The 27,308-nt window shown below is 46.9% G+C and overlaps 2 protein-coding genes and 1 long non-coding RNA gene across 7 annotated transcripts in view; 1 reads left to right on the top strand and 2 right to left on the bottom strand.

Moving 5' to 3' along the window:
• Nucleotides 1-1,219, top strand: part of LOC140421423 (uncharacterized) — a 307,993-nt gene extending 306,774 nt beyond the window's left edge. For all 3 annotated transcript variants that reach the window (XR_011946757.1, XR_011946756.1, XR_011946755.1), the window contains exon 2: nucleotides 772-1,219. The gene's annotated coding sequence lies outside the window, so the exon portion shown is untranslated. The remainder of the gene's footprint in view (nucleotides 1-771) is intronic.
• Nucleotides 710-4,049, bottom strand: LOC140421466 (uncharacterized). Its single transcript, XR_011946800.1, has 2 exons — nucleotides 3,636-4,049; nucleotides 710-2,483 (listed from the first exon to the last, which is right to left on the bottom strand). It is a non-coding gene; the product is annotated as an uncharacterized lncRNA (long non-coding RNA).
• Nucleotides 4,050-18,417: 14,368 nt separating this feature from the next.
• LOC140421409 (uncharacterized) overlaps nucleotides 18,418-27,308 on the bottom strand; it is a 120,163-nt gene continuing 111,272 nt past the window's right edge. For all 3 annotated transcript variants that reach the window (XM_072506073.1, XM_072506074.1, XM_072506075.1), the window contains one exon: nucleotides 18,418-25,391. In XM_072506073.1, coding sequence (XP_072362174.1) covers nucleotides 23,745-25,283 — 1,539 coding nt within the window. In that variant the 5' untranslated portion in view covers nucleotides 25,284-25,391 and the 3' untranslated portion in view covers nucleotides 18,418-23,744. The remainder of the gene's footprint in view (nucleotides 25,392-27,308) is intronic.

Genomic DNA, 27,308 nt, shown 5'->3' with positions numbered 1-27,308 from the left:
TCCAGCTGTGGCCTCACCAAAGTTCTATACAACTCCAACATGACCTAATAATAATAATAATCGCTTATGGTCACGAGTAGGCTTCAATGAAATTACTGTGAAAAGCCCCACTCTGACCTCTCTGCTTTTGTAATTTACGCCTCGACTGATAAAAGCAAGTGTCCCATTATCACCAACCTGTTAACCTGCCCTTCAGCCTTCAGTCATCTCTAAACAAACACGTCAAAGTCTCTTTGTTTCTCGGAACTTCCCAGTGTCAGGCCATTCACTGAATACTTGTCATATTACTCCTTCCAATGTGTATCATCTCGAACTTTACCAGGTTAAATTCCATCTGCCAATTTTTACCATTTTTACCATCCCATCTATATCTTCCTATAACCCAACACACTCAACCTCACTAGTAACCACCCGGCTAATCTTTGTGTCATCCAAACGTACTGATCCTAAACCCCCCACCACATAGTCACCGATGTTTTATATCCATGACAAACCCATCACAGATTCCTGTGGTGCGCCACTGGACTCCGGCCTCCAGTCACCAGGAAACCGTGTACAAGGAAGGCCCAAAATGGCCTGGGTGGATAATATCAGAATGTGGACTGACCTCTCGATGGGACAGGCAGTGAGAGTAGTGGAGAAATCAGTGGAGAAAGATTGATCAGATTGCCAACACTCGGAATGAGGATGTAAGACAAGACGCCTCTAGTGGTTGGAAAAACAATATTTACTATCCAGGTTAAAATTAATTTACTATTTCTGCTTTTGCAGATCATTTTAGTGGAAACATGCACTCCCAGGCTGAAAGAACATCGACTGGAAGCAAAATTGTAAAACCGGCCAGTCCAGCAGAAACAGCCCCTTGTCCACTTCACCAACTGTCAGAGTGAACATAGTTCAGCCCTGGATGTGATGGGTGGCATGCCGGCACAGTGGTTAGCACGTTGCTTCACAGTGGCAGGGACCCGGATTCGATTACCAGCTTGGGTCACTGTCTGTGGAGTTTGCATGTTCTCCCCGTGTCTACATGGGTTTCTTCCAGTTTCCTCCCACAAGTCCCGAAAGACATGTTTCTTAGGTGAATTGGACATTCTGAATTATCGCTCTGTGTACCCGAACAGGCGCCGGAGTGTGGCAACTTGGGGCTTTTCACAGTAACTTCATTGCAGTGTTAATGTAAGCTTACTTGTGACAATAATAAAGATTATTATTAACAACAGCAGAATCCAGCCCCTGTAATCACTTGTGAACTCGCTGGTGTCTCAGCAGGTGGGAGGAATCAATGATTCCCCTCTCACACTCGGAGCAGCTGAACGGCTTCTGCCCAGAGTGAACTCGCTGGTGCAACAGAAAATTTGAAAATCAAGTGAATCCCTTCCCACACACAGAACAGGTGAACGGTTTCTCCCCAGTGTGAACCCGCTGGTGTGTCAGCAGGGTGGATGAATGAGTGAATCTCTTCTCACACATGGAGCAGGTGAACGGCCTCTCCCCAGTGTGAACTCGCTGGTGTGTCAGCAGGGTGGATGAATGAGTAAATCTCTTCTGACACATGGAGCAGGCGAACGGCCTCTCCCCTGTGTGAACCCGCTGGTGTGTCAGCAGATGGAATGAATCACGGAATCGCTTCCCACACTCCGAGCAGGTGAAAGGCTTCAGTCCACAACAAACACGCTGGTGTTTCTGCAGATTCGAAGACTGAGTGAATCTCTTCCCACACACAGAGCAGCTGAATGGTCTCTCTCCGCTGTGAACTCGCTGGTGGGTGAGCAGGATGAATAAATCACGGAATCCCTTCTTACACCCTGAACAGGTGAACGGTTTCTCCCCAGTGTGAACTCACCGGTGTGTCAGCAAGGTGGAGGAATCTTTAAATCCCTTCCCACAGTCACAGCAAATGAACGGTCTCTCCCCAGTGTGAACTCACTGGTGTCTCAGCCGAGTGGATGAATTAGTGAATCCCTTACCACATTGAGAACAGATGAACAGCCTCTCTCTGTTGTGAACCCGCTGGTGTGTCAGCAGAGTGGCTGACTGAGCAAATCCATTCCCACACTTGGAGCAGATGAACGGCCTCTCTCCTGTGTGACTGCGTCGATGTGTTTCCAGCTCAGATGGGGTTCTGAATCTCTTCCCACAGACCCGACATTTCCACGGTTTCTCCAAGGTGCCGGTGTCCTTATCTCTCCAGGCTGGACAATCAGTTGAAGCCTCATCCACACACAGAGCATGTGTGCGGTTTCTCCCCTTTGTGAATGGTGTTATAATTTTCATCCTGTGTAACTGGTTAAAGCTCTTTCCACAGTCAGTTCACTGGAACACTCTCACTCGGGTGTGTGTTGTGTGGGTCTCGGAGCTTTCCCAGTCACACTGATGTTAAAATGCCTGATGGTTTTCACGTCCAAATGAATCGAGTGACTGTCAGATCTTGATGTGACGTTTGTTCTGAGATTTCTGTCCCCAAATCCTCCCCTTCTCATATTCTATAAAAGGAGTTTACAAATGACATCACTGTAAATACAGAAGAGAAATTCAGAACAGACAATTCTAGGTTCTCTGGAACATTCTTTCCACTCTCATTCCCCAAAACTCCGTCTCCCACATTCTCACTTATCTACACCTCCCAATTCTCCTCAATGTGCTAATTCATGTTGATCAATAGATCAATACACACCGCTTCATGTCCTCGACACAGAGACCATAACATAGAAAATAAGAGCAGGCCATTCGGCCCATCAAGCCTGCTCTTCCATTCAATAAGGTCATAGTTGATCTGATTGTTTCGTTAACTCCACTATCCTGCGTGTCACCCACACGGTAGCATTGTGGATAGTACAATTGCTTCACAGCTCCGGGGTCCCAGGTTTGATTCCTGGCTTGGGTCACTGTCTGTGCGGAGTCTGCACATCCTCCCCGTGTGTGCGTGGGTTTCCTCCGGGCGCTCCGGTTTCCTCCCACAGTCCAAAGATGTGCAGTTAAGGTGGATTGGCTATGATAAATTGCCCTTAGTGTCCAAAATTGGCCTTAGTGTTGGGTGGGGTTACTGGGTTATGGGGATAGGGTGGAGGTGTTGACCTTGGGTAGGGTGCTCTTTCCAAGAGCTGGTGCAGACTCGATGGGCCGAATGGCCTCCTTCTGCACTGTAAATTCTATGAAAACCCTCGACTCCCTTTTCGATCAAAACTCTAACTGGGCCTTGTATATATTTAATGATGCAGCCTCCACTGCTCTCTGGGGAAGAGAATTGCAAAGACTAACCACCCTCTGAGGGAAGACATTTCTCATCATCAATGGGGGACCATTTAATCTGACAATCTGCCCACTCCCTCTTGAATCCCCCATGAGGGGAAACATCCTCTCTTCATCTGTCAAGATAACACAGAATCTGACGAGCTTTCATCAAATAATTTTAGAGTACCCAATTTTTTTTTTCCCAATTAAGGGGCATTTTGGCATGAGCAATCCACCTACCCTGCACATCTGTTGGGTTGTGGGGGCGAAACCCACGCAAACACGGGGAGAATGGACACTTATTTATTGAACAGATATCCGGAATATTAAACTCCGGCCCAGTTACAGGAGTTACTAACAGCAACAAAAACAAATGAAGGATGTGATTAACACCAGAATCTAACCTCCACATTCACTTGTGAACTCGCTGTTGTGTCAGTAAGTGAGATAATCGAGCAAATCTCTTCCCACACACAGAGCAGGTGAACGGCCTCTCCACAGTGTGAACTTTCTGATGTGTTTGCAGGTTCGATGACTGAGTAAAGCCCTTCCCACACACAGAGCAGGTGAATATCTTCTCCCCTGTGAGAATCCGTTGGTCACCAGGTCAGACGATGAAATTAATCCCTTCCCACACACAGAGCAGATGTACGGCCTCTCCCCGCTGTGAACTCGCTGGTGTTGAATGAGGTGAGACGACCGTCTGAATCTCTTCTCATACTGAAAACACCCAAACGGTCTCTCGTCCGTGTGAACAAAGTGGTGTTTAATTAGATCTGGTGAAATTTTAAAGCATTTCTCACAGTCAGAACATTTAAAAGGTCTCTCATCAGTGTGAGTGCAGGTGTAACTGAAGGCTGGACATCAGAGTGAATCCATTCCCACACACGGAGCAGGTGAATGGTCTCTCCCTGGTGTGACTGCGTCGATGAGCTTCCAGCTGGGATGGGCAAAGGAATCCCTTCCCACAGTCCCCACATTTCCACGGTTTCTTCGTTGTGCAGACGTCCTTGTGTCTCTCCAGGTTGGACATACAGTTCCTCGTTCACACACACAATACATGTATGGTTTCTCCTGAATGATGTGATTTTTTTCAGGCTGTGTAACTGGTTAAAGCTCTTTACAGTCAGTTCTCTGGATCAATCTCACTGGGGGTGGGGCGGGGGGGGGGGCGGTCTCGCTGCTTTTCCCAGTCATACTGATGTTTGAAATCTTTTCCCATAACAGAACAAAGATTTTGCCTCCCACATTCAAAGCGTGATGATATTCAGGTCCCAATGAATCGAGTGAGACCGACAGATGTTGATGTGATGTTTGGTTGGAGTTTCCACCTACAAAACATCTCCTAATATCCTGTAAACAGAGTTTACAAAAGCCATCACTGTCAGTACAGGATAGAAATTCAGAACAGACAATTCTAGTTTCTCTGGAACATTCTTCTCTTGATCCCTCAAACATGTTGTCCAATCAAACTAAAAGAGCACGAAATATGCAAAACAGCTTTACCAAGAGCAAAGGAAATCATCCTTGTGAAACCAGAATGTTTTTACCAGTGTTTATGAGACACTCTGTACCCTGAGGTACCCACTGATGGTGGAGGTTATGAACCGTACTGGTGGACACGGCATGCTCCTTCCCCAGACCCACCCAGACACAGACATGACCATGGACGAGAGGCCGGCAGCCCTTATGAGGGAAGATAAGGAAGTGGCTCTGAGGCCACAATCAGTTCAGCCATGGTCTTATTCAATTGTGGAGCAGGCTCGATGAGCTGATTGGCCTACTTTGCTCCTATTTCTTATATTCAGCCGGTGTCACCCTCACCACCATGCGACTGACTCAACCAAGTCCAACAAATTGCTGTTTGAGTCAGGCCCCAAAGAAGATCCTCTGACTTACCTAGTCCCTTTCACACTGGGCAGCCAAAAATTAGGAGCATGCGGCTGAAGTGTAACCAAACATTGAGGAACAGACCCTTCAGGTAGCTATACCAGAGCTGCAACCTTTCACACTGAATATATAATTGGCCCATGGACTCGTTGAGGCCAAAGACATCACCTGCAGCCTGCTGAATAGATTGGGAGGGGGAGGGCTGCTCATGGAGCAGTGTCCCTGCCTCTGAGCCAGAAGCTCCGGATTCGGCTCCTACCCCAGGACTTGATGACCAAGGATGGTGTGTTCATAATCCGGTCAAATAGGTTGAGTGTGTCAACCTACAAATACTTCCAAACATGCCAATGTTTGGGTTAGGTGGACTGGCCATGCTCAATTGCCCTTTGTGTCCAAAACATGTTAAGTAGGGGTTACTGTGTTACGGGGATAGAGGAGATACATGGGCATCAGTAGGGTGCTCTTTGTGATGGCCGGTGCAGACTCGATGGGCCGAATGGCCTCCTTCTGCACTGTAAATTCTATGATGATTCTGGAATGTCTGACGGTAAGAGTGGGAGAAACTCCTGGTCAGCCACGCTTGCTGTTGTGTGGGGCACCACTCAAGGTATAAGCACGATATAACGAACTAGCGACCAGTTCCAGGAGTTATTAGCTGTGGAAACCGATGAAAGTCCGCCTTAGTGCACGACTGGGAGTGGGAAGACAATTGGAAGTATGGCGGTTTAGGCACGAGGACCCAGGTGCGAACAGAGACGCTGAAGCTCCGCCCACCAAGAAACCAGCGCATGCGCTCTCGCCCCGGTGAATCAAGATGGCGGCCGGTCACCTTGCCCTTTTTCCGGGATAAGACCCAGAACTGCAAGCGAGGGACCCGCAGATTCGTATTCGGGTCTTGAGGCCTTCAGCAGGTGTTTATATACCCTCCCCGTCCAGGCACCGGCTCCCTCCCCGTCCATCCACGGATCCAAAATTCCTCCGCGTTTCCGCTTCTTCACCAGTTTGGAGATCCGAGTGACAAGAGACCCAGCATCGCCAGCAGTGCGCCTGCTCCAACACTGGGCGGTATTGCGCCTGCGCACTACTCTCCTGTGGTGTGAATAGAGGACATTCCCCACCGCGGGGCATACTTGGTAAAGTACCCGCCATTGAAAGTTTAATTCAGTGACCAGTGAATGTTTTTATTTTCATGGGGTGCGCTGCGGCAGAAATCAATGAAATTAGAAACAAATTTTACAGACCACCCAGATAAAATTCTGATGATTGAGTGGATCCTGAACTGTGGAGGGATCTAAACAAGACACTGGGAATCTTAAAGGATGAAGGCACCAGAATTTGACTCCCATTAAAGACGAAGAATGTTATCTTAACTATTGTCAGGGCAGAAAAGTAACACATTTTCCAAATAAATATCGAAAATAGATACAAAATGAGGAATTATTAAGCTCTACTTGTTTCTAAAAAAATGAAAGATCTAATAAAATATATATATTTTTAGATATCTTTCTATACCCTTTTCTCTCACGGATTCATCTGATTTCATTTTGAGATTATCTGTTTGCCCTCAGTGGTTTCCTGTTAGTTCCACATTCTCACCAGTCTCTGAGTAAAGAAATATCAAGTGGAAACATTCTCTCCATATCTACCCCGTCCAATCCATTGATCATTTTAAAGATCTCCATCAGCTCACTGTTAACTCTTCCTTTTTCTAATGAAATAGACCCCAATATGTTCATTTAAAAAAATAAATGTAGAATACCCAATTCTTTTTTCCAATTAAGGGATAGTTTAGCGTGGCCAATCCACCTGACCTGCACATCTTTGGGTTGTGCGAATGAGGTCCACACAGACAAGGGGAGAATGTGCAAACTCCACACAGACAGTGACCTGGGGGTCATGATCGAATCTGGGTCCTCAGCCCTGTAGGCAGCAGTGCTAACCACTGTGCCAGCGTACAGCCCCAATCTGTTCAATCTATCCCAGCAGCTGTAATTGTTTTAGTTTACAAAATTCCTCAGTCAGTCCAGGATAGAAATTCAGGAGGAGACAGCCATTTTTCTTGGTTTGTATTTGCTGTGTAAATCCTGCGCTTCTAACCCCCTGTAAAAGGAGTTTCCAAACTCCAACACTGTCAGTCCAGGAGAGAAATTCACATAATTCTCTCCTCCTGCTCTGGGTTTGGCACTGGGACATTTCCTCCCGAGAGCTCTTGGGGCAACTGGGAAAGTGGTAGCTTCCCATTCGGGGTTTGCAGTATACACAACATGTTTCCGGGGTCTCTCCGCTGGATCAATTGGTTCCTCTGCCCCACAATCCCCCTATTTACCCATTGTGGACTTGAGAGAGAAGCATATGTCTCTAGTCTTGACTGACACCGTACATGCTCAAAACACTGCTCAAAACATGCTCAAAAATCCACATGGAGGCCCGACCAGGCCTACTTCAAGATCCGCCCCCAGGAGCGCCCAGTGTGGGAACAGACCATGGGACCCAGCCCAACCTGCCTCAGGAAACCCCTGCCCACGACCCAGGACCCCCGAAATGGCGGCGACCCCACGCGAGGGCCGGAACGTGCTGCAAGGTATTCCCGTGCCCGCAGAACGCCGGGACCCATCCAGATCACAAACATGCCCCCCTAGCAACCCCTCTACCTCAACCAGTGCCCGGGACCCTGCCAGATGTGACCCCAGATACGTAAACAGCGCCCTGATCCCCGCCAGCGCCCTGGACCCCGCCAGACGCAACCACCTACCTTCCACAAGGTCAGACTTCTCCCATCGGATCCCAGGATCATCCAGCAGCAGCCGCCGACCGAGAAAGCGAGGGAAACGCGGCGGTCTGCAGGTTAGACTGAAGCAACGCGGTTTCAGGACCCCTCTCCCCAGCATACACCTGGCAAACGTCCAAGCGATCGAAAACAAGCTGGATGAACTTAACGCCAGACTTACCTCTCAGAGGGAAGTAAGAGACTGCTGTGAGCTCTGTTTCACAGAGACGTGGCTCACCCCCGCCTCACCAGACTGTGCCATACAACCTGAAGGCTTCTCAATTCACCGGGCGGACCGCACGGCATCATCAGGCAAAGCGAAGGTTGGGGGGGTTTGCCTCCTCATCAACTCCTCCTGGTGCTTGGATGTGGCGACTCTGGTGACCTACTGCTCCCCAGACCTGGAATACCTGACCGTGAAGTGCCGCCCATATTATCTTCCACGTGAGTTCACTTCAGGCATTATCACAGCTGTCTACATCCCACCCCAGGCAGAAGTGAGGAAGGCACTGGACGAACTATACACAGTAATAAACAACTACGAAACAGAACACCCGGAGGCCTTGTTCATCTTGGCCGGAGACTTCAACAAGGCCAACCTCAAGAGTGTACTGCCAAAATTCCACCAGCACATCTCCTGTCCCACCAGGGGCAACAACACTATTGACTACTGCTACTCAAAAATCAAGGGCGCCTACCGTTCCATCCCCCGACTGCACTTTGGGAAATCAGACCATAAGACGGTGCTCCTTCTCCCGGCATACAAGCAGAAACTCAAGCGGGAGAATCCAGCTAAGAAGGTTGTGCAATGCTGGTCCGAGGAGACAGAAGAGCTCTTACGTGACTGCTTAGAGACAGTGGACTGGTCCATATTTAAGAACTCAGAGACCAACTTAAATGAGCATGCCACCACCATCACAGACTTCATCAGCAAATGTGTGGATGACTGCGTGCCAAAGAAAGCAGTACATGCGTTCCCCAACCGGAAGCCATGGCTCAATCGCGAGATTGACTCCCTACTGAAGGACAGATCTGAGGTGTTCAAGGCAGCCGACCCTGACCTATACAAGAAATCCAGGTACGACCTCCGCAAAGCCATCCGAGATGCCAAGAGAGAATATCAAACCAAGCTAGAGTCACAGACACATTCTCGGCAGTTGTGCCAAGGACTAGGCAACATAACGGGCTACAAAGCGAAGCCGAACAGTATCTCTGGCAGCAGTGCACCCCTCCCCGATGAACTCAATGCATTCTATGCTCGGTTCGAGCAGGTAACCAACAATCCACTGGCAAGTGCCCCAGCAGCCCATAATTCACCCATACCCACCATCACAGCTTCCGAAGTCAGATTGGCCTTCCTGAAAGTGAACCCTCGGAAGGCGACAGGCCCAGACGGGATCCCTGGTTGTGCACTCAGAGCCTGCGCAGCCCAGCTGGCAGAGGTATTCACGGACATCTTTAACCTGTCCCTACTCCACTCCGAGGTCCCCACCTGCTTCAAGAAGACCACCATCATACCGGTACCAAAAAAGAACCAGGCAACGTGCCTCAATGACTACCGACCAGTGGCCCTGACGTCAGTCGTAATGAAGTGCTTCGAGAGGTTGATCATGAAGCGCATCACCTCTATACTCCCAGAACGCCTTGATCCACTGCAATTCGCATACCACTCCAACCGGTCCACATCAGCCACCATTTCCCTGCCCCTACACTCATCCCTAGAGCATCTCGAAAACAAGGACTCCTACATTAGATTCCTATTTATTGACTACAGCACTGCCTTCAACACCATAATCCCAGCCAAGCTCATACCAAAGCTCCAAAACCTAGGACTTAGCTCCCCACTCTGCAACTGGATCCTCAATTTTCTGACCAACAGACCACAATCAGTAAAAATGAACAACAACACCTCCTCCACAATAGTCCTCAACACCGGCGCCCCGCAAGGCTGCATACTTAGCCCCCTACTCTACTCCCTGTACACACACGACTGCGTGGCAAAACTTGGTTCCAACTCCATCTACAAGTTTGCTGACGATACGACCATAGTGGGTTGGATCTCGAATAACGACGAGTCCGAATGCAGGAGGGAGATAGAGAATCTAGTGGAGTGGTGTAGCGACAACAATCGCTCCCTCAATGCCAGCAAAACTAAAGAGCTGGTAATTGACTTCAGGAAGCAAAGTACTGTACACACCCCTGTCAGCATCAATGGGGCCGAGGTGGAGATGGTTAGCAGTTTCAAATTCCTAGGGGTGCACATCTCCAAAAATCTGTCCTGGTCCACTCACGTCGACGCTACCACCAAGAAAGCACAACAGCGCCTATACTTCCTCAGTAAACTAAGGAAATTCGGCCTGTCCCCATTAACTCTTCCCAACTTTTACAGATGCACCATAGAAAGCATCCTATCGGGCTGCATCACAGCCTGGTATGGCAACTGCTCGGCCCAGGACTGCAAGAAACTTCAGAGAGTCGTGAACACCGCCCAGTCCATCACACGAACCTGCCTCCCATCCATTGACTCCATCTATACCTCCCGCTGCCTGGGGAAAGCGGGCAGCATAATCAAAGATCCGCCCACCCGGCTTACTCACTCTTCCAACTTCTTCCATCGGGCAGGAGATACAGAAGTCTGAGAACATGCACGAACAGACTCAAAAACAGCTTCTTCCCCACTGTCACCAGACTCCTAAATGACCCTCTTATGGACTGACCTCATTTACACTACACCCTGTATGCTTCATCCGATGCCAGTGCTTATGCAGTTACATTGTATATGTTGTGTTGCCCTATTATGTATTTTCTTTTATTCCCTTTTCTTCTCATGTACTTAATGATCTGTTGAGCTGCTCGCAGAAAACTACTTTTCACTGTACCTCGGTACACGTGACAATAAACAAATCCAGTCCAGTCCAATCCACTGGGTGGAACCACGTCTGCACACTGCTCTGCTATGGTATGGATAGGGGACACTTCCCACCAGGACAGGTTCAATTCAGGCATTCAAGAAGGAATTCGATGATCATTTGAAAATAAACATTGTGCAGTCATGTGGAGAAGGCAGGAGAAATGGCACTAATTAAAATGCTATTTCCAAGAGTCAGACATGACTGGCTGAATGCCCTCCTTCTATGCTCTGATAATTTTGTGATTCTGGGTATTTTTTTGTGTTATTTCAACTAATCGCAGAACAGCACTCTGGCAGAAATCCAATAGACTGGGGTTCGACAATTGGTTGCTGATTTTATATCTGGGGCCTTAGGCTGCAATTCCACACGGATCTCAAAACATAATTTACCATGCAGTAATATTGACATTTAATGGCGGTGCTATCACCCATCATTCCCCGCGGCCCAGACTGCTCCCGATTTTCACTACTGGAAACACTGCGCAGCCGCGTTATTGGAGCATGCGCAGTGTAGTTAAATATGGTCGCCCGCGATGATGTCGGAGCAATATCAGGTAAGAAAGGAGTGGATAGGAATGGAGCCGGAAGGTGGACGTGGAAGAATAGAGTCTGTTGTGGGCGGGAAGAGTCGATTCTCCAAACTGGTGAAGAATCCTGTACAGGCCGCATAATAACCCAGTGACTGCACATTTACACAGAACGGGCAACAGACGCAAACCTGAGGCTGATGAAAGGCCGGAGGTAAGGGCCGCCATCTTGAGGGGAGGCAGCGGGTAGCAGTGCGCATGCGCGGTGCTCCCTCTCCTGTCAGCAGGAGGAGAGAATGTTGTGAATTTCTCTCCTGGACTGACAGGGATGGATTCTGGAAACTGCTTTTAAAATGAAAATCGCTTATTGTCACAAGTAGGCTTCAAATGAAGTTACTGTGCAAAGCCCCTAGTCACCACATTCCGGCGCCTGTTCGGGGAGGCTGGTGCGGGGGTTTAGAAGGGGAGGATTTTCTCACAACAAACTCAAACCAAGAGAAAACATTTTTTCTTCTACATTCTATTCTCGACCGACAGTGATGATTTTGCATATTGAATCTCCCCCCCCCCCCCCCCCCCCACCAATCTCGAATGGAATGCCAGGACATTAATGACCTGTCTGAAATTCATTCTGTAAATGGTACATTACTTACCTAGAACATTCCATAAAGCTCCCTATCGACGATTCTAGGCGGCCAGTGTGTAGGTGCAGAATCAGCCTCTGCTGCGAGCATGTGTGATCTGGTGCTGCTGACAAAGTGAACACGGGGGAAGGGAGGTTGGAAAGTGCTGGTGAACAGAAGGGGGGCCTGGAAACTGTGGGAAAACATGTGGGGTGGGCTGGAAACCATGGGTGAACACAAGGTTGGAAGGCGGCCTTGAAATGGGGTGAACATAGGTGGGGGGAAGGAGCTGGTAACTGGATGGATTGGATTTTGTTTATTGTCACGTGTACCGAGGTACAGTGAAAAGTATTTTTCTGCGAGCAGCTCAACAGATCATTAAGTACATGGGAAAAAAAAAAAACTACATAATAGGGCAACACAAGGTACACAATGTAACTACATAAACACTGGCATCGGGTGAAGCATACAGGGGTGTAGTGTTAATCAGGTCAGTCCATAAGAGGGTCGTTTAGGAGTCTGGTAACTGCAGGTGAACACAAGCCTGGGGAGCCTGGAAACTGCAGGTTACCATTGTGTGTGTGTGTATGTGGTGGTGTGGGGTGGGGGGGGGGGAGTGGAGAGGTGGGAAGACATTTAAAAACAAGATGAAATACAGAGGGTTCAGAAAACTGGGTGAACATGAGAGGCGGGTTGCTGAAACTAGGCATGGAGAGTGGGAAGTCTGGAAACTGCTGTCGAATGAAGTGGGGGCCAAGGGAAACCTCAGGTTTCCCCCAGCCCACCCTCTAGGATCTTGTTCATGCTCTGGGTAAAACAATTTCTTCCTCAAATCCTCCCCCATTTCTTATCAAACCATAAATCTGTTCTCCAAGCCCTCGACCCATCAGCTAATGTAAACTGCTTTTCTTTTGTCACCTAAACCTGTCATCAATTTGTACAGCTCCATGAACCCTCCCCTCAACCTCCTTTACACCAAGGAGAACAACCCCAACTTCTACAAGTTGTCGCTAAATTCCCTCATCCCTGCAACTATTCTGGTAAATTTCTTCGGCACCTCATCCTTCTTCATGTCCCCCTCCCCGTGTCTCAAATCAGACAATACAATCCTGTACTATACACATTTTTAATCTACAATATACACATCTATAGTCTAGCAGCTTGCATGAAGCTTGTCAGGTCTCTATATCCTGGATAGGAAGCGGTGAGTATGGACCTGTTGATCAGCATGAATTGGCATCTTTGGAGAATTTGGAGGGTGTATTTTCCACAGAGCGAGAGGGAAATGAAATGAAATGAAAATCGCTTATTGTCACAAGTAGGCTTCAAATGAATTTACTGTGAAAAGCCCCTAGTCGCCGGATTCCGGCGCCTGTTTGGGGAGGCTGGTACGGGAATTGAACCGTGCTGCTAGCCTGCCTTCAAAGCCAACGATTTAGCCCAGTGTGCTAAACAGCAGAGTGAGTGAGATGGAGATTTACAGCTTTGAGGAAAAAGTGATTAAAGAATGTTCCGTAGAATCCTGAATTGTCTGTTTTGAATTTCTGTCTTGCACTGACATTGCTGACTTTTGTGAATTCCTTTTTCAGAATATCTGAAAGTGAGAATAACCAGACAGAAATCTCAAACCAAACATCACGTCAAGATCTGGTAGAGTCGCTCAATTCATCAGGACCTGAATCTCATTGGCCTCAGGCTCTAGAAGGGGTAACGTTTTTTTGTTCTGTCTTTTTTGAAATATTTTGTGACTGAAAAAGCCCTGCGACACACCGGAGAGAGTGTTTCAGTAAACTGTCTGTGGAAAGAGCTTTAACCAGGAACACAGCCTGAGAAATGTCACACCATTCGCAGTAAGGAAAGACTATATAACTGGTTCTGTGTGTGGACGAGGCTTCAACTGATCAGTCAACCTGGAGAGACATGAGGACACCGGCACCATGGAGAAACCGTGGAAATGTAGGGACTGTGGGAAGGAATCCCGTTCCCCATCTGAGCTGGAGATTCATCGGCGTATTCACACTGGGGAGAGGCCATTCACCTGTGAGTGTGGGAAGGGATTCACTCATTTAAACAACTTGCGGACACACCAGCGAGTTCACAGTGGAGAGAAGGCATTCACCTGCTTTGTCTGTCAGAAGGGGTTCACTCACTCATGGAATCTGTTAACACATCAGCGACTTCACACTGGAGAGAGGCCATTCACCTGCTCTGAGTGTGGGAAGGGATTCAGTCGGACATGCAGTCTGCAGACACACCAGCGAGTTCACACTGGGGAGAGACCATTCATTTGCTCTGAGTGTGACAAGAGATTCACTCAATTACCTCACCTGCTGACACACCAGCGAGTTCACACTGGGGAGAGGCCATTCACCTGCTCAGTGTGTGGGAAGGGATTCATTGAATCGTTCGCCCTGCAGATGCACCAGCGAGTTCACACCGGGGAGAGGCCATTCATCTGCACTGAGTGTGGGAAGGGATTCACTCAGTCATCTAACCTGCTGACACATCAACGGGTTCACACTGGGGAGAGGCCATTCATCTGCTCCTTGTGTGGGAAAGGATTCACTCAGTTATCCCATCTGCAGACACACCAGCGAGTTCACAAGTGATTACAGAGAATGGATTGGGCAATTATTGCTGCTGTCAATCACATAAATTACTCAATCACAAAAGGATATTTGGGAGGGAAAAGGTATTTGGCTTGCATTTCTGTTTGGAACACCCTAAAGCATGCCAAGTTGCCTTGGAGATGGACTGTGGCAGTTAGAAAGATTGTTTGTTTAATTTAGCTGGGTGTTTCCACAAAGTTTTGTGGGGAAAGTTGGTTGAGGTAGATTGGGAAGCTACATTAAAAGCTATGACAGAAGACAAGCAATACCTAGCATTTAAGGGATTAATACATGATTTACAACAAGTGTACATTCCTTTAAAGAACAAAAATCCAACAGGAATAGAGATGTAACCGTGACTAACCAGAGAAGTGAAAGTTTGCATTAATCAAAGGAAGAGGCTCAGGAGGGGCTGTTTAGCACAGGGCTAAATCGCTGGCTTTGAAAGCAGACCAAGGCAAGCCAGCAGCACGGTTCAATTCCCGTAACAGCCTTCCGAACAGGCGCTAGAATGTGGCGACTAGGGGCTTTTCACAGTAACTTCATTTGAAGCCTACTTGTGACAATAAGCGATTTTCATTTCATTTCATTTTCATAAAGCAACCAAAAAAGCAGCAAGACCGAGGATTGAGAGCTTTTTAGTATTTAGCAAAAGAGAACCAAGATACTGATGAAGAAAGAGGAAACCGAAATGAGAAAAAACTAGTGAGAAACATAAAATCTGAGTGTAAAAGGTTTGATAGATATGTGAAAAAGAAAAACATGTGTGTTCATTACAGACAGAATTAATAATGGTGAATGAGGCAGCAAAAATAAACAATCATTTCTGTAGAAAAGCCATATGTGACTCAAAATGTTTACTGTGTTCCTCTTTCCACATATACTGTCTGACCTGCTGAATTTATCTAACATTTCCTGTTTTTATTTAGTGTTAAACAAATGTGTGTCTGTCTTAACCCAGGAATTTACAGAAATCATCCCAATGATACTCGAGAACCAAGTGCATGAGGAACATAAAGAGATTAGTATTAGGAAACAGTAGTACTAGAAACATTAATGGGATTGAACATTGATAAATGCCCTGGCCCTGAGGATCTACATCCCAGAGTGTTGAAAGAGGCAGCTGTAGAGATGGTGCATCCATTGGTAATCAACTTCCAAAATTCTATGGATTCTGGAATAGTTCCTCCAGTTGGAAGGTGGAAAATGTTCACTCACTATTGAAGGACGGAAGGAGAGAGAAAATGGGGAACTGCAGACCTGTTAGCCTGATGTCAGTCTATTCGAAAGGATGTGAAAACGACACACTTGGAAAATAGCAGAGTCAGTGTGGATTTATCAAAGGGAAGCTGTCTATATCAGTGATTTGGATGTTGTGACATGGTACCACAGTGGTTAGCACTGTTGCTTCAGCGACAGAGCCCCAGGTTTGATTCCCTCCTTGGGTCACTGTCTGTGTGAAGTCTGCACGTTCTCTCCGTGTCTGCGTGGGATTTCTCCGGGTGCTCAGGTTTCCTCCCATAAGTCCCGAAAGGCATGCTGTTAGGTAATTTGGATATTCTAAATTCTCCCGCTGTGTACCCGAACAGGAGTCGGAATGTGGCAATGAGGGGATTTTCACAGTAACTTCATTGCAGTGTTAATGTGAGCATACTTGTGACAATAATAAAGATTATTATTGAGGATCAGTTGTAATGTTTCCAAGTTTGCTGCTGACCTAAAATTCTGGAATTGTGTGATGCGAGGAGGGTCAGATTTTTAGATACTAAAAGCATCGAGGTGACGTGGAGACAGTGCAGGAAAATAACCTGGAGGTAGATCAGCCATGATCTAGTTGAATGGCAGAGTAGGCTCATAGAATCATACAGTCCCTACATTGCAGAAGGAGGCCATTCAGCCCATTGAGTCTGCACCAACCCTCCAAAACAACACCCTATCGAGGCCCAAGCTCCAGCCCAATACCTGCAACCCTACCAAAACATTTGGACTCTTCCAGAGGCAATGTAACACAGCCAATCCACCTTACCTGCACACCTTTGGACTCAAGCGGGCAAAAGGTCTGCTCCTACCCTCCTGTTTCCTCTGCTACTCAAAGGCAGTTTTTTAAAAGTTCATTTACGGGATGTGGGCATTGCTGGTTAGGCCAGCATTTATTGCCTGACCCTAGTTGCCCTTCAGAAGGTGCTGATGAGTTGTCTTCTTGAACAGCTGCAGTACTTGACGTTAGGTAGGAGGAAGAATCAAGCGGGCTGCTTTGTCCTGGATTGAGTTGAGCTTCTGGAGTATTTATTGGAGTTTCACTCATCCAGGCAAGTGGGGAGAATACTATTACACACTTGACTTGTGCCTTGTGGATGATAAGCTTTGGGGGGGTCAGGAGGTGAGTTACTCACCGTAGGATTCCTAGCCGTTGACCTGTACTGGTAGCTGCAGTATTAATGTGACTAGTCCAGTTCAGTTTCTGATCAATGGTACCCCCCAGGATGTTGATTGTGGGGGATTCAGCAATTGTAATGCCATTGAATGTCATTACAATTGAAGGGGCGATGGTTAGATCCTCTCTTGTAGGAGATCATCAGTGCCTGACACCTGTGTGGCACAAATGTAACTTGCCACTTGTCAGCCCGAGCCTGGATATTGTCCAGGTCTTTCTGCATTTGGGCAAGGGCTGCTTCATTATCGAAGGAGTCGCAAATGGTGCTGAATATTGTGCAGTCATCCGCAAACATACCCACTTCTGATCTTATGATGAAGGCAGGTCATTGATGAAGCAGCTGAAGATGGTTGGGCCGAGGACACTACCCTGAGGAACACCTGCAGTGATGTCCTGGAGCTCGTGGTTGGCCTCCAACCATCACAACCATCTTCCTTTGTGCCAGGTACGACTCCAACCGGCAGAGAGTGTTCCCCTGATTCCCATTGACTCCAGATTAGCTGGGAGTCCTTGATGCCATACTCAGTCAAATGCTGCCTTGATGTCAAGGACTGCCACTCTCACCTCACCTCTGGCATTCAACGCTTTTGTGCATGTTTGAACCAAGGCTGTAATGACTGCAGGAAGACATCAATAGACTGATCAGCCGGCCAGAAAAGTAGCAAACTGAGGTCAATCCAGAGAAGCGCGGGGTAATAAATACATTTGGGGAGGACAAACACGAGGGAAGGAATATGAATGGTATGATAGTGAGGTGTTGAGGGACAGAGGGGCATGAGAGTGCAAGTCCACAGATCCCTGAAGGTGACAGGAGAGGTAGATACGATGATTGTAAAGGCAGAGAGATACTTTGTTATTCACGGGGACATAGAGTACTACAGCAGGGAATATTCCCAGCAATTTCTATTGGAGGAAAGACCTGAAACCCCTCTCTCCACAGATGCTGCCAGAGCTGCTGAGTATTTCCAGCATTTTCTGTTTTTATTATAAGATCAGGGAGGTTATACTGGAGCTGTCCAAATAACTAGTTAAACCACAGATGCATTACTGAGTACAGTTCTGGTCACCACATTACAGGAAGGATGTGTTCATACCAGAGAGGATGCAGAGGAGATTGACCAGGATGTTGACACAAATGGAGAATTTTAACAATGAGGAAAGATTGGAGAGGCCGAGGTTGTTTTCTGTGGAACAGAGAACACTGAGGAGAGATTAACTGAGGTGTTTAACATTCTGAGGGGCCCTGGATAGAATGGACAAGAAGGATTTATTTCATTAATAGGTCAATAACCAAAGGGTTTAGATTTAAAGTAATTAGCAACGGATTGGGAGTGGAAGGGGCATAATGGATCTCTGTGTCTATTCGGAACCCTGGATATGTGTTATCCCTTCTCAGTTCCCAAATAACAGAGGTCAAGTCTGTGCTTTTTGGCAAAGTCCAGTTGAACTTTATTTGTCAGCTGTGCCACTTGTTTTTAATACAAAATTTAGAAAAAATCAACAACTAGCCCTGCAGTGAGCTAGTCAGATTAATTGTCTTTAGCGAATACAGAAGTTGAGTTTTCATTTAAATCATAATACACCAGATAAAATAACTGGGTAATTTTGATTAGCAAAGCGAGCAGCAAAGGTTTCATAAATAGATGGAGTGAGCAAGAAGAGAAACCGAACAGAGCAACAGAAGCACTTTTCCATTCCGGTAAGTGATTCTTAAGAGAATTGTTATCTCAATGTCTGGCCTTCTTTTTATTGCTGATTGGCTTTAACTAATTTATAATTCATCAATTTGACCAAAGTGTCTATCCATCAATTTAAGAGATATATGTATTTGAGTATGTTGGCGGAATTCTCCCATTCCATCGCTTGCCAATTTTCCAAATTATTGACACCTGCATCTCAACATTAATTAGAAAAAAAACAGCCTTCAGGGCATTATGACCTTAGACTGTCTATTACCATGGAAACGAGACTGTCCGTGCTGGAAAAGCAGCAGCATACAATGGGGTCTTTTAGCTAGTTGGCGTCACTGACCTTGCTTGTCTCAAGCAATTTGCAAATGTTAAAATCTAGGTTTAATGAACGAAAACTAAAGTGTATGATCTGGATTAACCCTTAATGGGTATCCAGCTATTGTTGCACTCAAATAATGCTTCATATGCTTACTGAGTTCTCATTTAACTATTTTACCGTTATCATCTATAGGTAACTAGAAAGCCCATTTCTATCAGTCCCCCCTTTTGATTCTTCTAAAGATTAATAAGATGAATCAAAATAACGAATAGAAGTTAGGGAAGAAATGTGATAGGATAGAATTAAGTGCAGGGAGGAACTCATTTGCGTTTTCTTTAATGGTTCACTTGTTTGAGAACAGCCATCAACACTGGAACGGGCAAAGCTTTGCAAGCGTTACAAGCATTCTGGACGTATTTTATGCAAAAAAGTGATTATATAGTACAATAACAATTCAGTAATAATGGAAGTTAATTATATGATTGCAGTAATAATTGGGTAATAATGCAGTAATGACAGTTCAATAGTAGGAGCCTGGTTCAATGTCATGGGCTGGTGGTGCAGTTGGACAACTATGAACCACTTTGATTGTTGGGGCATTATGGGTAGCCATACATTGGGCAATGCATCTGATCGGCAAGATCACTACCTAAATGACAAACCCAAAAATGAAAAATTAGAGAAGCCCTGAATTATGGAAATTCCTGTGCTGCCCACCCATCCAGCGAGCCATCCCCAAAGAGGGGTGTCAGAGAGTTGGTAAAGTTTCTCAGCTTCTTCTGGAATATGTGCTGACAAGCTGTTGATTTCTTCCGAATTATCTGGGATGTAGGTGCAACACTCTGCACCAATCAGGGCACAGGTGCCACCTTTCTCGGCTAGCACATAGTCAAGTGCCATCCGATTCTGTAAAGCCACAGTTCGATTGGCTAGCATCTCGGCTGAAATGCTACTGAGGGCTCGGGCAGTGTCATTGGCTATTTCCTCAAAGGCTGCGGCCAATTTAATGTATTCTCTAGTCAATACGATGATGCCATAGGCAGGGATGAGAGCAGAAAAGAATTTCTCAGCCCCTGTGATCTCGCGTTTAGACCTCGTGATGATAGTGGTCAGTTGATATTTCTCAAACTGTGGGATGAAAGGTCCATGTTTTGAGTCTGCGTTTATAGCATCGGCTAGGGAAAGGGAAACGAATGGCGGATGAAGGGGACAATGAATCATAAATAGCACGCTCCTCTGCAGCTCACCGGGAGCCAAGGGTATTCAGTATTACTGTAATAGGTGCCATTGTAGGTAGAATATTGGGCAACCACTTGTGGGTATCAATATTCTGTACAATTTGTCCCATCGGTGTGATTATTAGATATCCCTTTAAAGTCGATGGGATTCCCTTCATGTCCAGAGACCACTACCTTGTGTCATGAGTGCACTCTGTACTGGCACTCACATCCAATAATATTCACATTTACTGTATCCCACATTCCATGCTCTATGATTATAGCCGATTAAACAAATGGTCCCAGTATGATTATGACCAGTTGGGAAGGTTACTTGGGCTGGTTTCTGTTTCCGATCAGAGACATGTTGATACCATCCCTTGAAAGTATTTACTGGGCGGCCTGCAGATCGCCATCTCTTAACCTCATCGTTTATCATTTCTTTGGTTCTGGTGTCTCCACTTTGGGGAAGGGAAGAGTCGGGATTTTGGAAAATGTACCATTGTTCCATTTGGGATAAAGTAAAAGGAACAGGCTGCAGTGGGATAGCTGTTTGGGAATTGGTAGGGATAGAAGAACACACCCAGCAATTAGAGACGTTAAAGTCTCTGGCATAGGTATAGGACATGTAAAGGAACGTGTTAACATTGAACTCCTGGGTAAGGCCTGCTGGGCCAAACACATAACTGAAAATTTATATTATGGCAAACATTTTTACAGATTCTGATTTTGGTAAGCGCGCTTCACATATGACGCGTGAATCCTTGATTTCTTTCTTTGGAGTTTCACGGCTGACTGGGTTGAGAGTAATATCTGGTAGGGGCCTTCCCACTTGGCTCCTAATGGTTTGTGCTGAATTTGTTTTATGTAAGCGGATTCGACGGGCACCAAGTCGTGGCCCCATCAGGAGGATCGCCCCACGCCATCGAGGCCTGAAAGCATTTGTTAAGTTTTGACAATAACTAAGTAAAGCATCACTCATCACATGACAGTCTGTCTTTCTTAAGTCAATAGTTCCTGCCAGGGACATGGGTCTACCAGTGATGACCTTAAATGGGCTTAATTTGGGGTTGCTCTGATACTGCACAAACCTAGTGGCAGGGCTTGAATCCAATTCATGCATTCTTGGTTGTATCTGGACAATCATTCTTTTAAAGTCCGGTTCATGCGTTCCACTTGTCCTGATGATTCTGGATGATCAGGACAGTGTAGATTCCAATCGATGTTCAGTAATCTGCACACCTCCTGGCAAACAGCAACTGTAAAGTGGGTTCCATTGTCTGAGTCAATCTAGCTGGTACTCCCCATCTGGGAATATAGCCTTTGCATAGGACTTTGGATGTATGGGTGGCTGTAGCCCTCCTGGCTGGAGCAGCCTCTACCCATCTAGAGAACTTATCCACTATTACAAGGAAGTCAGTGTATCTTTGACATGTAGGAAGGGTGATGTAATCGACCTGTATATTCAGGAATGGAACTGCAGGTGCAGCTTTTAGCTGAGGCATTGATGTTATAGGTCGTAAGTTGTTCTTTTCACAGGTTACACAGCAGTTTGATACCAATTGTGCATATTTTTTGAATCCTTTGCCACACCAACTTTTCTGGAATCAAGCCATCATCTGTCCTGGGCCAGAAATGGCAAAATGGCATCAGTGCCTGTGGTGCAACTGGTTTATCAGTCTGAACTTGTCTCCAAATATCATCACCATACAACTGGATACCTGAGTCTAACCATGACCATTTCTCTTCTTGTGCCGAGTTATGTTGCATTTCAAGTAGATCTTGCAATAAATCGGTCACTCCCAATTTGTAGATGTGTCTTGGTTCTGCTGAAGAATCCCACTGGGAGGCAGCTTCCTTCGCTACTCTGTCTGCAAGGGTGTTTCCTTGTGCTTCTGTAGTGTTGTCTTGAGTAATGGCAATACCATTTAGAATGGATACTTCTTTTGGCAAAGCTATGGCTTCTCGGAGGTCATCATTTCAGTGGTGGGAGTCCAGAACTCGCTGTCTCATAGGGTCCTAGAAGCAGAAATCCGGATCACTTTAAAATAAATGTCTTGGATATCCAATTGAAGGACTGGGACATACAGGGCAATCGACTGAGATCTGCAAAATAGGATTAAGCCGAATAGTTCCACTTCAGCCAGCACTCACACAATGGGCCAAATGGCCTCTATCTGTACCAGAACTTTGAGGTTTTTACTCTGATAGTTGGAGTTTGTTTCTGATGATAATAACCTCTAAGGGACTGGAGTTTAACATTCTAGATATTGGTGAAATAAATCAGCTGTTTTAAACACGTTGTAGATTTTTGTCTTTCCCGCCTGAGTGTTTAACATCACCTGGCTGGAGCTCAGAAAGGACAATCTCACCTCATAGAATCAGAGAATTTACAGTGCAGAAGGAGGCCATTCGGCCCATTGAGTCTGTACCAGCCCTTGGAAAGAGCATCCTACTTAAGCCCACACCTCCACCCTATCCCCGTAACCCCACCTAACCTTTTGGACACGAAGGGCAATTTAGCATAGTCAATCCACCTAACCTGCACATCTTTGGAGTATGGGAGGAAACCGGAGCACCCGGAGGAAAGCCACACAGACACGGGGAGAACGTGCAGGCTCCGCACAGACAGTGACCCAAGCAGGAATCGAACCCGGGTTCCTGGCGCTGTGAAACAACAGTGCTACGCACTGTGCTACCGTGCCGCCCTTGCATCCAAGCTCCCAGATTGTCTGTCTTCTCTCCGGGTAAGATTCTGTTTGTCGCTTGTATTTCACTGTGGCAGGGCAGAGACCTGATTGAAGGGTTCAAACATTGGAGTTCTGGGAAAGATGGTCAAAGATTTGGGAGGTGGCAACATGTTCAAACAGTTTGGAGAGGAGACGGAGGTTGAAGATGGGGCAGTAATTTGTAAGGATGGCAGGGTCAAGGGTTTGTTTTATTGAGGAGGGGGTGATGATGGCAGATTTGAAGGACAGAGGGACAGTGACTGAAGAGAGAGAAATGTTGACAATATCCGTGGATACAGGGTAGTTGGCTGATTAGTAGCTGAGTGGGAATAGGGTCGATGGAGCAGGAGCTGGGTCTCATGGACAAGATGGGCTCTGAGAGGGCATGAGGGGAGAGAAACTAGAGAAAGATGTGGGTTCAGGGCTCAGGAAAGGATGACATTTAGAGACAGTTTGGTCCGGTGGGCTCGTGGAAGGGAGGGAAGCAGCAGAGACAGCTGATCGGATTTACTCAATCTCAGTCACAAAGAAGTTCCACAAGCTCCTCACACTTCTTGTTGGAGGTGAGGATGGAAGAGACAGGGGAGAGTGAGAGTACTTCAAAAGGAACTAACCTGTGTCAGAGATATTAAAAAGTTTCAACACACTGCGGATTTAACTCAAATCGAATGTATTTGACTTTTAGCCAGAATATTAGCCCCTGTAAATGGGCTGAAGTTTGTTATCAGCAGAAAGAGATCCAAATGAACATGGTTCAGTCCTGAATGTGAGTAACAGCAAAACCCATTCACTGTGGTTACTTGTGTCCTCGTTGGTGCTGCTGCAGGTGGTATGAAATGGTGAATCCCTTCCCACACTCAGAGCAGGTGAACGGTCTCTCCCCAGTGTGAATTCGCTGATGTACAGTGAGGTTAGATGATCGTCTGAACCCAGTCCCGCAGTGAGAGCATCTAAACGGTCTCTCGTCAGTGTGAACACGTTGATGGCGCATCAGTTCCACAGGACTTTTATAGCACCTCCCGCAGTCTGGACATTGGAACGGTCTCTCGCTGTGAACTCGCTGGTGCTTCTGTAGGTTGTAAGACATTTTGAATCCCTTCCCACACTCTGAACAGGTGAACGGTCTCTCTCCAGTGTGAACTCGCTGGTGCTTCTGCAAGTCAGATGACTGAGTGAATCCCTTCCCACACATGGAGCAGGCGAATGGCCTCTCCCCAGTGTGAATTCGCTGGTGCTTCTGCAAGTCAGATGACTGAGTGAATCCCTTCCCACACTTGGTGCAGGTGAATGGCCTCTCTCCAGTGTGAATTCGCTGATGTACAGTGAGCTGAGATGAGTGTCTGAACCCAGTCCCGCAGTGAGAGCACCTAAACGGTCTCTCGTCAGTGTGAACACGTTGATGGCACATCAGTTCCCCAGAACTTTTATAGCACTTCCCGCAGTCTGGACATTGAAACGGTCTCTCATCAGTGTGAACTCGCTGGTGTTTCTGCAGGGTGGATAACTGAGTGAATTCCTTCCCACACTGGGAGCAGGCGAATGGCCTCTCCCCAGTGTGAATTCGCTTATGTACAGTGAGGTGAGATGATTGTCTGAACCCAGTCCCGCAGTGAGAGCACCGAAACGGTTTCTCGTCAGTGTGAACACGTTGATGGCTCATCAGATCCCCAGAACGTTTGTGGCACTTCCCGCAGTCTGGACATTGAAACGGTCTCTCATCAGTATGAACTCGCTGGTGACTCAGCAGGACGGATGACTGAGTGAATCCCTTCCCACACTTGGAGCAGGTGAATGGTCTCTCCCCAGTGTGAACCCGCTGGTGTTTCCGCAGGGCGGATGACAGAGTGAATCCCTTCCCACACTTGGAGCAGGTGAATGGTCTCTCCCCAGTGTGAACTCGCTGGTGTGTGGACAGATTAGATGACTCAGTGAATCCCTTCCCACACTTGGAGCAGGTGAATGGTCTCTCCCCAGTGTGAACTCGCTGGTGTGTGGACAGATTAGATGACTCAGTGAATCCCTTCCCACACTTGGAGCAGGTGAATGGTCTCTCCCCAGTGTGAACTCGCTGGTGTGTGGACAGATTAGATGACTCAGTGAATCCCTTCCCACACTTGGAGCAGGTGAATGGTCTCTCACCAGTGTGACTGCGTCGATGAATTTCCAGATGGGATGGGGAAGTGAATCCTTTCCCACAGTCCGCACATTTCCATGGTTTCTCCTCGGTGTGACTGCATTTGTGTCTCGTGAGGCCTGATGATCGAGTGAATCCTCGTCCACACACACAACACGTGTACGGTTTCTCCTCACTGTGAACGATGCTTTTTCCTTCCATGTTCAAAGTACGATGATGTTCAGGATATGATAAATTGGAAACTCTGTCAGATCCTGGTGTGATATTTGGTTTGCATATCTGGACTTTGAAGCCTCCCCTTCGAACACCCTGTGAAAACAGAAAATAGGGAGTGAGAGAGAACCCACAAAAACACAAAGGCAGGTTGTGAAATTGAGCTGAACGAATCTGGTCATTTGTGGGGCCGGCACTGGGAAAAAGTGACCATGAAAACTGCTGGATTGTTGTAAAAACCCAACTGGCCTCTTCGGGAAGAGGGAGAAAGAGGTGAAGAGGGATTTTGTATATTTACAAGGCATATCAAGGGAGTAGTTGGCAAAGCAAATTCAATCATCAGCTTCATAAACAATAATATTGATACTGAAACTATGCTTCTGGTGGCACGGTGGTTAGCACTGCTGCCTCACAGTGCCAGGGACTCAGGTTCAATTCCGACCTTGGTGACTGTGTGTGTGGAGTTTGCACTTTCTCACCCGGTGCTCAGGTTTCCTCCCACAGTCCAAAAAAGGGAACATTAGGTGGATTGGCCTTGATAAATTGCCCCTTAGTGTCCAGCGATGTGCAGGTTAGGTGGGGCTATGGCGTTACAGGGACAGGGTAGGGGTGTGGGCCTAGGCAGGGTGCCCTTTCAGAGAATCAGTGCAGCCTCGATGGGCCGAATGGCCCCCTTCTGCACTGTAGGAATTCTATGGCTCTAATTCTATTCTATGAATCTTTCTGAAGCTCTGGTCACCACTCTTCAGGAAGAACAAAGAAAAATTACAGCACAGGAACAGGCCCTTCGGCCCTCCCAGCCTGCGCCGATCCAGATCCTTTATCTAAACCTGTCGTCTCTTTCCAAGGATCTACTTCTCTCTGTTCCCCGCCCGTTCATATATCTGTCTAGATGCATCTTAAATTATGCTATCGTGACCGCCTCTACCACCTCCGCTGGCAAAGCGTTCCAGGCACCCACCACCCTCTGCGTAAAAAACTTTCCACGCACATCTCCCTTAAACTTTCCCCCTCTCACCTTGAAACCGTGACCCCTTGTAATTGACACCCACACTCTTGAAAAATTTTGTTGCTATCCACCCTGTCCATACCTCTCATAATTTTGTAGATCTCAATCAGGTCCCCGCTCAACCTCCATCTTTCCAACGAAAACAATCCTAATCTACTCAACCTTTCTTCATAGCTAGCATCCTCCATACCAGACAACATCCTGGTGAACCCCCTCTGCACCCTCTCTAAAACATCCACACCCTTCTGGTAATGTGGCGACCAGAACTGCACGCAGTATTCCAAATGTGGCCTAACCAAAGTCCTATACAACTGTAACATGACCTGCTGACTCTTGTACTCAATACCGCGTCCGATGAAGGCAAGCATGTTGTATGCCTTCTTGACCACTCTATCGACCTGCATTGCCACCTTCAGGGTACAATGAACCTGAACTCCCAGATCTCTCTGTGCATCAATTTTCCCCAGGACTCTTCCATTGACCGTATAGTCCGCTCTTGAATTAGATCTTCCAAAATGCATCACCTCGCATTTGCCTGGATTGAACTCCAACTGCCATTTCTCTTCCCAACTCTCCAATCTATCTATATTTTGCTGTATTTTCTGACAGTCCTCCTCGCTATCTGCAACTCTATCTGAATGTGAAGGTTCTTGGAGAAGATGCAGAGGAGATTTACCAGAATGGTTCCAGCAAAGGAGGTTGAGGGGAGATTTGATTCAGGGACACAAGATTATGCCAGATTTCCATCAGGTGGACAAAGAAACTCTGTTTCCATTCACTGATCGTACAAGCAGTCGGGACACAGATTTAAAGTTTTGGGTAAAACCTGGATTGAACAATATAAGATCCTGAGGGGTTTTGACAGGGTGGATGTGGAGAGGATGTTTCCTCTTGTGGGAGAATCGAGAACATCACTGTTGCAAAATAAGGGGTCACCCATTTCAGATGGAGATGAGGATTTTTTATTCTCTTGAGGGTTGTAAGACTTTGGAACTCACGTCCTT

Source organism: Scyliorhinus torazame, chromosome 5 (genome assembly GCF_047496885.1).
Source record: "Scyliorhinus torazame isolate Kashiwa2021f chromosome 5, sScyTor2.1, whole genome shotgun sequence".
NCBI lineage: Eukaryota > Metazoa > Chordata > Chondrichthyes > Carcharhiniformes > Scyliorhinidae > Scyliorhinus > Scyliorhinus torazame.
This window is presented reverse-complemented; position numbering and strand designations above follow the sequence as displayed.